Below are 12,262 nucleotides of genomic sequence, written 5' to 3'. Positions count from 1 at the left end.
CTCCTGTGTTCCCTGCATGTGAGACTCCAAAAGCCACTGTTCACTTGAGGGCAGTGCTGATTCAAGACTACTAGCCTTTCAATTTAAAATTATAACTTAAACATCTCAATCCATAATATTCAAGATTTTTTCTTTCTAAAACCATGTATATAGTTTACATTTTTACACATATAGAAAACCTTTAAACAACAAAATTGTCTCTCTACCCAACACCACATATACCTGTCAGAGGGAAAAGATTAACTTCATAGATTCTAGTTCTAGTAATAAATCATCATGAACATGTGTTTTGCTTCACAAACCAATAAAGAATGAAAAGCAAAACACTTATCCTTTCAAAATTGTCAAAATTGGAATTACTTACTAACCTGATTATAATAAACATATGGGTGCTTTTAAAAGACACTGTAATAGACTTTTTCTCTCAAATTAATTAATATAGAAAATATTTCTTTCTTTTTTTCCATGCTAGATTTTGAGATTCTCTCCCCCCCCCTTCATTTCTGCACTGTAATCTGCCTGGCAGGTTTCTGCTACCTCTTCTCTTTTCTCAAAGAAAAACCTCTCTACATTTTACACTAGCTGAAGAAAAATTGCATACTTTGAAATTTCATCTTGCTGTAATTACTCCTGGGGGTGTCTCAATGTGGGGTCAAGGTTCTGAATGTTTATACAGCAAGCAAAAAAGAGAAAAGAACATCATGAGAAGGGAGCAGGATGTTTGTGAATAACACTTTCTTGAAGACAGAAAAGTGGTACAACATGCAGTTACTACAGAAAGGGGAAAAATTTGCCGTTAATGAAGCAAGGAATTAAAATTGGAATATGTGTTTCCCTAATTCAGGCCAAATAGAGGGTAGTTTATTTCAAAAAAATCAAAGAATTTATGCTAATGTGAATTCCATTGTAAGAGTGGAGTTTCACCTTCCTCCCAACCAATGTTATCACAGAAGGTCCAAACACCTCATTGTACCAATCACAAGTGTAAAATGACATATGAATAAGTCCTTAATCAATCTGAGAGGATTGTAGGGTTCTAGCCATTTAATGAAAGGCAGATGATGCCACATGGGAAACATCTTGTGATTAATTGAGAAGAATAGAGCACACTTTTTGAACCATATATAAAAAGAATAAGCTAGTTCAGAGTGAACCAGTCAAGTAATGGGCCAGCCTAGTTGAGGAAGAATTTCAGTTCACCGGATTCTAATTTGATTTGGAGCCAAGTTGGAGCCAAGATCCTGAGAGGGAATCACTCTTAAGGAAGAAAGGAGATAATCTTTGTGTCCCCCCCCCATTTTCTTTCTTTTTTTCCCTCCCCCTTTATTCTTCCCCTCCTTGGGAGGAGGAAGTGTTCACTTGAATGTCATGGTATCACCTCCCTGATGTTGTAGTCCTCTTCCAGAACAAAGGACGAACAACAACCTTGATCATCTAATCATGTCACTGGAGAGACTTAAACCCATAACAGTGTATCCAATGGGACCAGAAAAACCAGCTCAGTAGGAGACAATACAGTCATGCAGGAAGTGTAGTCACCTGAGGAAAGGCAGCTTAAGGTAATGGGACCCCTTCATGTTGGAGAGAAGTGCAGGCTGTGGACTTCACAAAGGCACCAATCAGAGGAGCCCACCAGAGATGTACATCTAAGGGAAACTTCATGAGAATGCTATGAAGAGAGAAAAGGACTTCCAGGATACAGGAGTGAGTAATTCCTTTGCCATATGTGTTCTCTGTACATGTGACTTACCATTTTATATTTTCAGTTTGTGCCCAGTATCCCCACAGAAAAATGTTTTTGTAATCACTATTCCTGTTATGCTATCTCAGTAAAACTCCCCAGTCACCTCATTTCCCTCCAGCTGCACTGCTTGGTTTTAATGGCACCATCATCATGCCTGAGGACTGGGCACCCTCCTTTCTCTATACTCTTTTCAGCTTCTTTTGTGTGTGTTTTCTTCCCCCATTAGATTGTAACCTCCTTCAGGGCAGGGACTGTCTTTTTCTTATTTGTTTCCCCAGCACTTAGCATAGTACCTGGCACATAGTAGGTAACTTAATAAAAGTTTATTGTAATGTAGTAAATACTTTTGCTTAAAATCTTATTAAGTCTGAATGATTGTTAGTAGGAAGCATATTAGTTGAAGCTTATGAATAATGAGATCTAGCCCCTCAAGATTACTACTTCTAGAACCTGAAAAATAGAAGTAGTAGTCAGACTCTTCAGATCAACTCCATCATTAGGAGTATAGATTGGGAGTAATCCCAGAGTTGTGCTACACTGTGAGGATTTTCAATTAGTATCATACATGTGTTGTAACTACATTTATTTGTTAATTATGCTTAGTTTTTGCTGTTAGCTACATGCATATAATCTGAATATTTTGCGTATTGTGTTTGGCTACTGATATTAGAGCTTTGATTTTGTTTGTTGTTATACATATTTGTATGGGGGCAGCTAGGTGTTAGGGTGTGGAATCAGGAAGATCTGAGTTCAAATCTGGCCTCAGATGCTTACTTGCAATGTGATCCTGGGCAAGTTACCTCACCCTGTTTGCTTCAGTTTCCTCATCTGTCAAATGAGCTTGAGAAGGAAATAACAAACCACTCCAGTATCTTTACCAAGAAAACTCCAAAAGGGGTCACAAAGAGTTGGACACAACTGAAACAACACAACAACAAAACAACAACATGTATATTTGTATTATATGGATATACATTCACTAATTATATATTTGTGTAAATATATCCTGAAAATAATAGGTTCCCAAAGTAGGCAATATTAGGGGGATAGTAGGCAATACTCTAAGGGGTACTGGAACATCAGGGGCAGTAGTAGCCTCAGGTGCAATTGGGGGGCATTGAATAAAAATAAGGGGGTGGTGGAAGCATAAGGAAAGAAGAGAAGATAAAAACATTTTGAAAAACCATTTACACATGTTTCATCTGTTGTATAACAGAGTTAAAGTTGTAGTGATTACATTATTTTCCAAATAAACACACAAAATCCAAGTTACAACTGATCAATGATCAAGTCTGCCAACAGGTCTTAACAAGCAAGTGTTGGCGGATGAGCATGCTGTGCACTGTGGGGAAGTCCAGCACGCATTGGCAGGAATATGTGTGTGTAAAGGCTTGTTTACAATATGGTTACATGATGCAATATTGCATCATCAAAATTTCAATGCAGAAAACTCCCCATAAATTTACAATAAATTATTAAATTTAAGATGCATCGTTTAAAAATTATATTTTTTAAATGATACAAATTTTTAAAAAAACTGTTAAAAGGCTAAAGAAAGTAGATTTCCAGGGGGGTGTTGAATAATTTTTTTTAAAGGGAGCAGTAGGCCAAATAAGTTTGGGAACCTCTGATTAAGATCTAGTCACTGAAGCAGTCTGCCAAGTGATGTATTGTGCTATGTCCATTGCATGCATTGTTGATGAAGATATCTTGTGAATGGCACCCTAAGGTGATTGCTATCACTTTACATGATAGAAATTCCACAAGATAGAGCAGAAAGTGCTGTCCTGAGAGCCATAATACTGCCTTTAGGCTAAAAGTGAGCTAACTATTGTTAACAGGATGTGACTCATTACTTCTCCAGGCTCCACCAGAAGAAAGAAGGGGGAGAGGGAAAGAATGGAGACAGTTGAGGCATGGGTAAGATTCAGCTCCACTGCTTCAAGAAAGAAGGAAGGAGCAGGAACAACAGAACACCTTCTGCAGCCAAGATGTAAAACACTCATGGAATGCCCTCACAGCACCCCCAAATGCTAGACCTGAACCAGGCAAAATTGTAATTGGAAAATATGTAACAAAATAAATAAAAATATAATAGAACATGGATAATGTTAACTTGTGGTTTTCTGAGTTAATATTGAGTCCACAGGGATCCTCATAGTGACTTGCTTCTATTTGAATTTGACCCCACTGTTCTGCAATATCACCTACCAGTATTATACTTCAGTGATAATACCTACAGCACATGCCTCCCTTGAAGGATGGTTGTAAGGCAATAATCATGCTTGCTACAAATGTGAGCCATCATGATTATTCCCAAATGCCTTATTTATTTCTGTTAAGGGTGTGGGTTCCTTCAAGTCCAAAACCATTATATTTGTATAAAACTTTTCCTTCCTGTGCCAAGCAGAGTGACTTACCTATAGCAGGTATTCAATAAATATCTGAATGAATAAATATAAATTTATCTATGCATTGTCCCCAGTAAAATACACATTCTTTTAGAGGCAGAAGATTGAAAATAGGAGGCAATGAAGGGAAAGAGCAAGGCCAAAGGGAGAGGGAATGGACTGGAAGAAAAGCAGATTACATAGTTAAATATAGAGGACCTTGCATTGGAAATCAAGAGACGTGGATTCTAGCCCCAGCTGTCACAAACCCTGTCACAAGCTGTGACAAGCTGTGAAGCGCAACTTGAGTAAGTCACTAATCTCTCTGGGCTTCAGTTTCCTTGTGTGTAAAATGAACAGACTGTACTAACCAATACCTAAAGTTCTTTCTAGCCCTAACATTCTATAAAAGGAAGAGTAAGGAGCAGGGAGGGCAAGAATGATAGAGGTCAGATGTAAAAGATTCTTAGAGAATAAGGGGGTCTTTTTCTACTTTTCCAGTGGTCACAAAGTAAGCAGAAGGATGTTATTACTTGAATAACAAATACTATTGATGGTAGCTTTCCCCCAATATATTCTACCTTAGATAGAGGGCTAGAGGGGAGAACAAATCAGAATCCCACACTTCTCATGATATCAGGTCTGTGATGAAAGCAAACTCTACTACTTTCCCTTCCTTTCACCCCTTGCACTGTAAGTCATTTGGCTTAACATTCTAATACTATGGCTCAGAGGAGCAATGAACAGATTCTTAAAAGCAGGTGATTTACCTATCTGCGGTATTCATTTTAAGAATTATCAAGAGAAACTTAAGTAGCTCAGTATCTTGTTTTAACCCCTTGCTAAGGAGAGATTATATTGGGGGGTCCATTCCTTTTATTGAATTGACATCTGCCTCTCTAAGATGTCTATCCATGTTTAAAGTTCTGCTCACTGGGGCTAAACATAATGAGTTAAATATCTCTTCCACACATAACCATGCAAATATTTGAAGACAGTTCTCAAGACTTCTCTGATCTGGGTTGAACATATCCATTTCCTTAACTGACCCTTGTGTGACATAGTTTCCAGTTCTTTTACCGTTCTGGTCACTGTTCTCTGCACACAATAGGGCAGGTACAGCCAGAGCCAGGCATTGAATTCAGTCATCTCTTTCATTTCAGGGTAGCCATATGCCAGGTTCTGAGTTCAAGCGCCCTTCCCCCCAACCCCACATACTGTCTGTGGGACTCCCCCTCTCCCAGAAGGTCATTTCACTTTTCAGTGATTGCAACAGGCAATCTAAGACAATGTACTACAGAGTAGGTAGGTGATGACCTGCATTGGTACAGGAATTTCCTTCCTGGAAAGTCTCCTACAGAGATGAAATCACAGGTTAGGCTGAATTATATTGAAACAGCTGTCAGAACTGGAGGTTACATCTGCCCAGTGTCTTGTCTCAACTCATTTCAAGCAATGGGAGGATTCTGGAAGAAGTAAAAACGAAGACTATTTGACCCTAATTGGTATAATTTGACCAAAACTTAGGCAAGATTAAGATTTGAAGTTAACTGATCAGCAGCAGTTATTCATCAGACTTGGGATGTAGGCTGACGTCCTGAGAGCGGTCTAGCAAGTGGATGGTCTCTAATTCCTTATTAACTGTAGCCTGACATGGACTTTTACATATGCACAATAACATTGTTGCAAGGCTAGGTAAAAATAAATATGATGTGTTTAAAGTGGTTCCATGTTTTGGAAAGAAAGGGGTCACAAGGTAGAGCAATATTTGATAACCCTATCATTACAATGTATATCTTCAGTACTTTTACCAATCTGAGAGAAGCCATCCAGTTTGGCAGGGACAGGACGGGGCTGGTTTTAGGAGTCATGTTTGCATTTGAATCCTGGCTGTACTTAATTGCTAGGCATCTGGGTAAAGCTACTTGAAAAATCATCTGGTCTTAGAGTTCACGTTTTTAAAATAAAAGTATCTTTTGCAGTACTTGCCTCACAGGGTGATTGTGAAAAATACTTTGTAAATCTGAATACACAAGAGAAGTCTATTAATTATAATTAACAAAATCCCTTCTCTGTCCTCTGGGACCTGCACCTCAAGGGGTAGCTCCCTAAATGTTTAGGGAAAGAGCTGATTTGTGCTTCATCCTGGGGGTCAGTTTTTAATTTTTATTTTTTATTATTATTTTTTATCAGGAATGAAGTTAAAAAAAATGAGCTAAATGTTTCCCTTGGGAAACCCATTCTCTTGGCTAACATGGGGAGCATAATTTCTAGGGAAGGGTCTCTAGACTGAGCTTAAAGAATGGGAATTCTCATCTAAAGCTGTGGCCTCACCTGCAACTCAGTGGGCTTAAATGATAAGACTCGGGGGCTCGAGTAGCGCGAAGAGGTGGTGAGACCTGGGGTGGGGAGCGCTCACCTGCAGTTCAGCATTTCACCGCATGCCGGAGCTCCAAGCGTCTTATCCCTAGGCCAGTCTGATACTGCTCTTCCCACCACGGCTGCCCTTTGCGGGGTCCTCCCCTCTCCCCCTCCCCTCTCCCCCTCCCCTTGCCCTGGATCCAGAGGGGATCCCGAGTTCCTCCAGAGAGAACTTTTCTCTCTTTTCTCCTATCCCAAAATAAAAGCGTACTCGCCTTTCGCCTTCAGGTCTAGCTTCTTTAAGAGATGCTGCGGCCCCACCCGGAAATAATTTAGATACCGATTTATTTAAAAACACATACAAACAACTCCCTCTTCCACCAAAATCCAAACAAAATCAATGTCATTTATTATATGTTTTTTGCTTTTAAAGAGGGCCTTCACCGCTGACAAGCAAAGAGCAAGTATCTCTGGAGGCATTAATAAGAGTCGGTGAGATTAAGGGCTCCCTGTTGAGTCCAAGTGCATAATGGAGGTTCTGGCCCCTCAGCGCTCTCCCTACTCCCAAAAGTCATGCGATAGGAGCCAGTCTTACTTCCTTTAGATTACAGAAACTCATGGTTAGGGGCTGGGTCCTCAGAGTCTACCAGAAGTGTCTTCCCAGACAGAAGATGGCGAGAGATTTCTGAGGATGTCTTCAGGAGTCAACCCAGGCCAGGCCTTTTCGAGTCCTAAATAGTCCAGGGCTGCTCTTGACCACTGTGAATTCCCAGCTTTACAAAAAGTGACAGTTCCTCCCGGAATGAGAGTGAAGTGTGCCCTGTCCAACTGAAAGGGAATCTCCTCTCCTAAGGAGAAATCGTTGAGTTCTTACTCTCCTCTCAGAGCATCTGCTCTTTTTGGGAAGGAAGGACAGCAGAACTGCCCCTTACCTACCTAGCCCCGGGAGCAAAGATAGCCTTGGAGGTAAGAAGGAAAAGTGGAAGCATTTCTGAGGGGCTCAAAGCTTATATGGGTCTAATAGATTGAACCTCTTACTTACACCTTTCCTCCCCACTCTGGCCAGTTCCCCTTCTCCAGAAAGCTTTCTCATCCCTCTTCTCCAGAGACTAGACACTCCTCCCCTCTGTCCACAACCTAGTCTCAACAAGAACGGACTTGTCTAAGATCTGGAGCGATCTCTCGCCCAAGCAAGGTGAGGAAGAAGGCATACAGCACCACAATTTACCTCTTTGCCTAACTTTAGGTCTCGTTAGCGGTTTTTTTGTTTGTTTGTTTTTTCATTGGTGCAGCCTGCCTCCTCAGTGTCTCTCCCCTTATTTTCTGGAGGGTCCTCAGAGTCACCTTGCCAGTTTGGTTCACCTTCCATCCTACACCCAATGCCTACTCTTACTGGTCCTCTCCAGTTCTACATCTGTTCTCTCTGTCCCTGTGTCTGTGTCTACCTCTGCCTGCCTCTGTCTCTCTGTCCCTTCCCCACTCCTGGGGGAAGGGAATCACCTACTTCGCTCCACACCTCCGCCCCTCCGCCCTCCACTTCGCTCCTTGATCAGTCTTCTTACTTCAGTAGCGTTGCTCCGCTGAGCTAGTAGGTAGCAGGTCATAACGCCCTCCGTTGTAGACAACGACTCCAGGTGGGCAGTAGAGGAGATCGGGCTCCACCGAAGCATGCAGGGGAGCGAGGGTCTGCAGGGCCTGTTCCTCCGGCTCAGGCTTAGTAGTGGCGGTGAAGGGGCGCATGCTAGTGAGCGAGGGTGAGGCGATGCGCCAGAGCAGGCTTTTAAGAGCCTTGCGAAACTCTCGGCGCATGAGACAGTAGAGGATGGGGTTGAGGCAGCTATTAGAGTGAGCCAGGCACACGCTCACTGGGAACACGTACACCTGGCTCAGGAAGTACTCGTGGCTGAAATGCACCACATTCAGCTTGATTAGGATACCCCAGGTAGTCAGAGCCTGATTAGGCAGCCAGCACAAGAAGAACGACAGTACGACGATAGTTACAGACTTGGTAACTTTAGAACGCCTCTTGGCGCTGGCTCCAGCCGCGCTGCTGCAACCTTTTCCAGAAGCACTCGGAATACCAGGCTCAACGCCCGCGCCTCCACCTCCCCGGACGGGACGTTCGGAGATGTAGCGCACCAGTAGCAGGTAGCAGAGGCTGATCACCCCTAGGGGCAGCACGAAGCCCAGCAGCACCTTCTGTGTGTGGTACAACCCTAGCCAGAACTGAGAGTCCCCGATCCGCGGCTTGTCCGGGAAGCGTACCAAGCAGAGCTCCTCATCCATCACTGTGGCAGTGGTGGAGAAGATAGCATGGGGCAAAGAGGCCAGCATCGCCGAGACCCAGATCAGCACGCAGAGAGCCTTGGTTGAAAAGCACCAGCCACAGCCTCTGCCGGCCCGGAGGACTCTCCTCCAGCCACCGCCCCTACCCCGTCCTCTGGGCCGGAGGCTCTTGAGAGCAGAGGCCACGGAGTGGTAGCGCGCCACACTCATGGCCGTGAGGAAGAAGACACTAGCGTACATATTCATGGCTGTCACAGTAGCGATGATTTTGCACATGGCCTTGCCGAAGGGCCAGGTGAAGTCTAGTGCGTTCTCCACAGCCCAGAAGGGCAGGGTGAGCACGAACTGGAAGTCAGTCAAGGCCAGGCTAGTGACAAAGAGGTTTATGGAGGACTTACGCCAGCCCTGCTTGCTTTTCATCAGGTACAGGACCAGGAGGTTGCCCACCAGCCCCAAGGCACACACCACTGAATATACCACACTGAGGAGAATCCTCACCACCGCTCCAGCTGGGCCGTCAGTGCCAGTACTCCCGCGAATGCCTGAGCTCGGGAACTGCCCTGCCATGCCGTCTGGTCTCTCCAACTCCAGGCCCCGAAGCTGGTCCCTCATCATTAGCGAAGCGTTTCCACTTGCGTTTCCCAGTTCCAACAGGGACCCCCAAAAGACAGCCCCCTTCATGTTGACAGTGGTGTCTATTCAGTTCGGGCCATGACCTAAAGACTAGGTTTGGAGCAAGTCCGATTTAATCCTTGCACTGCCTCTGGGGCTCCCCTTCCAACCAGGACTTTCTCAGAGCAGCAGCCACCAGGTACCACAAAGTGATTGGCTAAGTGATTACCACAAGACTGATCCTTGGGGGCTTCTCAGCATACACTTGCCCGAAACTGTTGGGCGCTGAGTCCAGGTACGGGAAGAATAAATAGCTCTCGAGACGGAACAGGGAGATAGCCAAGGAGAGCTGTGGGACTGGATGACTGTTTGGCTAGGGGCTTTCAAACTGAAGCGTCCGTCTGTCTTTTTCCCTCCTCGTTCGAAGGTCAGCTGCCGCGAAAGGATCGAAAGATTTCAGGATTGCCGCTTGGATGCTCATGTAATTTTCAGTTTGTCTACTCTCAAAACAAAACAAAACAAAACAAAACATAAAACAAAAACCCAAACAAACCTTTTTCCTGCTTGGTTCTTTACTGCCGCAAGTTTGCCCGCGGATTGTTCTCTAAGGAAGAGAATTCGGTTCGGAAAGATCTCAGTCACTCCCTCTCTCTACTGCACTTAACTCCCAGTGAGTTGTAAGCAGGCAGCTCTCTCCTGAGTTATATTTGCACCCACCGCAGCCTCGGCTACAGGCTCAGAAGAGCATGCGCACTCACCACGCACAAGAGGGGGAGCTTTCCGAGGTTCTGAATCAGGAACTTCCACACCCAAAGTACCTGCAGTTAAATCGCGCGCTGGGAGGGACGTATAGCTTCGACTCGTTAACCCTCATTTTTTGGGGGGAAGAATTTAATTTTGACTTTTGATATTTTTGACTTTCCAGTTTGTCTGTTCCTTCAAAATGGTATTTTCCTTTCTTTTCAACCCAACTCACCCATCCTTCACTTTAGAAATCATTCGAAAGAAGGACGAAGGCAAAATCTGCAAATTTAATCTTCTTCTCCCCGCCCCCAACCCCTCACTATAGGCATAAGAATGACCTCTTTCCGCTCTCCAATATAGTTTCGAACCCAGACCCTAATGAATATGCTGAGCCTTTATCCAAGGTATAAAAATCGTCTGAGATTTAGAAATTAACTTTATTTCTCTTTCTTTAATTACATGGTCGTTTCATCAGAAAACTACAATTACCCGCTTATGCTAAGATGACAGGAAGAACTCTGAATACATCTCCAAGATCAGATGCTTTACAGAGGCACATTTCTACTACATCGTTCCTGGATTTTGAAAGGTGAAGCTTTGCAATTAGTTCAAAAGGAGTTTGTATAAGATTCATGGAGGTTTTCCAATTATTCCATTACTGTCATTTTCCAGGCCCCTGTGACTGAAGGTTTTCCACATTTTTATGGATATTCTAGTTCTCTCCCCGCTTTTGCCATGGCCTTGGAAGATAAAACCTTGAAATCATTGGGAAAGAGTTCAAATTGCTTCCTTAACGCTAATATTGGAGGCAAATTCAAGTGGTCTCTGTCCCTAGTAGGTTCACTCCATCCCTTGGAAAATGTCATTGCTACAAGCTTCTCCAGCGGGGGAGACTGGTATTAAAGGAATTTTACAAAATCCTTTCTTCCTTCTTACCTTCCATCCATCCATCCATCCATCCATCCATCCATCCATCTATCCATCCTTCCTTCTTTCCTTCTTTCCTTCCTTTGTTCTTTCCCCCCTCTTGCCTGCAAAATAAAATATTCTCAATTCTATTTAAAATTGCTATTTAAATCACTATATTTCTCTAAGTGCAAGTGGGATGCTTTATTATTATTGAAAATTACCTGAAACATGTATTGACTGATAACTCACATTTATATAATACATATGATTTACAAAACAGTTTACATGTATTCTTTTATCTGATCACCATAATAGCCCTATGAGGCAGATAGTACAAGTGCAATTGGCCCTCTTTAGAAGTGAGGACATTGAAGTTTAGTCAAGAGAAACATCCTGTTACAGTGGAAAGAGTTCTAGCTTTGGGATCAGAACACTTGGGTTCAAATTTCATTTCTCCTACTTTTGACTGGTGTGACCTTGGATAAATCATTTAACCTTACTGAACCTTAGTTTCCTCATCGATAAAATGATGAGGTTTGTGGGGCAGCTAGATGGCACAGTGGATACAGCATCAGTCCTGGAGTCAGGAGGACCTGAGTTTAAATTTGGTCTCAGACCAGACATTTGACACTTACTAGCTATGTGACTCTGGGCAAGTCACTTAACTCCAAATTGCCTCACCAAAACAAAACAAAACAAAACAAAAAACAACAATAACAACAAAAAAAATGATGAAGTTGGACTGGATGGCCTCTAAGGTTCCTTTTTATTCTAGAGCTAGGATCCCATAATTTATTCAGGTCAAATAGCTAGTTTCAAAACTGGGACACAAGCTCAGGTCCTCTGACCATTCACATTTCATGCTCTTTCAATGCTGCCATTGCAATTCATAGTTTAGTATAAATCACACCTTTTGTTGGCACTGCTCCCAGTCCACCCTTATTCCCAGGCCTCCCATATCCACTGTAAATAAGCAATCAGAAGAAATCATTTTCACACATTATCCCCCCCTCTTACTTTTGAGGTTGAGTGATTACAAGTCTCAGACTTCATTCAGTTTTGATGAAGTGAATAGGAATGAGGTAGAAAGTATTAACTTCGAATAGAAAGAAATAGAGTGAAGGTCTAAAAAATAAGCACATTCAGTTGCAACCTTATCCTTGGCACCTGAAATATAAAGTAGATAAAAAATTAGGATTGCAAAGGAAAAAATTGG

At 42.9% G+C, this 12,262-nt stretch overlaps 1 protein-coding gene across 1 annotated transcript; it reads right to left on the bottom strand.

Moving 5' to 3' along the window:
- Window positions 1-6,936: 6,936 nt before the first annotated feature.
- Window positions 6,937-9,549, bottom strand: RXFP3 (relaxin family peptide receptor 3). Its single transcript, XM_027869105.1, has one exon. The coding sequence runs from the start codon at window positions 9,460-9,462 to the stop codon at window positions 8,059-8,061; it is 1,404 nt and encodes a 467-aa protein (XP_027724906.1). The 5' UTR covers window positions 9,463-9,549; the 3' UTR covers window positions 6,937-8,058.
- Window positions 9,550-12,262: the final 2,713 nt, after the last annotated feature.

The sequence above is a fragment of the Vombatus ursinus genome, unplaced genomic scaffold, assembly GCF_900497805.2.
Source record: "Vombatus ursinus unplaced genomic scaffold, bare-nosed wombat genome assembly UNPS02014791.1, whole genome shotgun sequence".
Classification (NCBI taxonomy): domain Eukaryota; kingdom Metazoa; phylum Chordata; class Mammalia; order Diprotodontia; family Vombatidae; genus Vombatus; species Vombatus ursinus.
The sequence above is the reverse complement of the archived record's forward strand: the minus strand, read 5'-3'. Positions and strand labels throughout refer to the sequence as shown.

What these genes read in the sequence shown, in the direction of transcription:
- RXFP3 (XM_027869105.1), bottom strand. Translation starts at nt 9,462, where the DNA reads ATGAAGGGGGCTGTCTTTTGGGGGTCCCTGTTGGAACTGGGAAACGCA.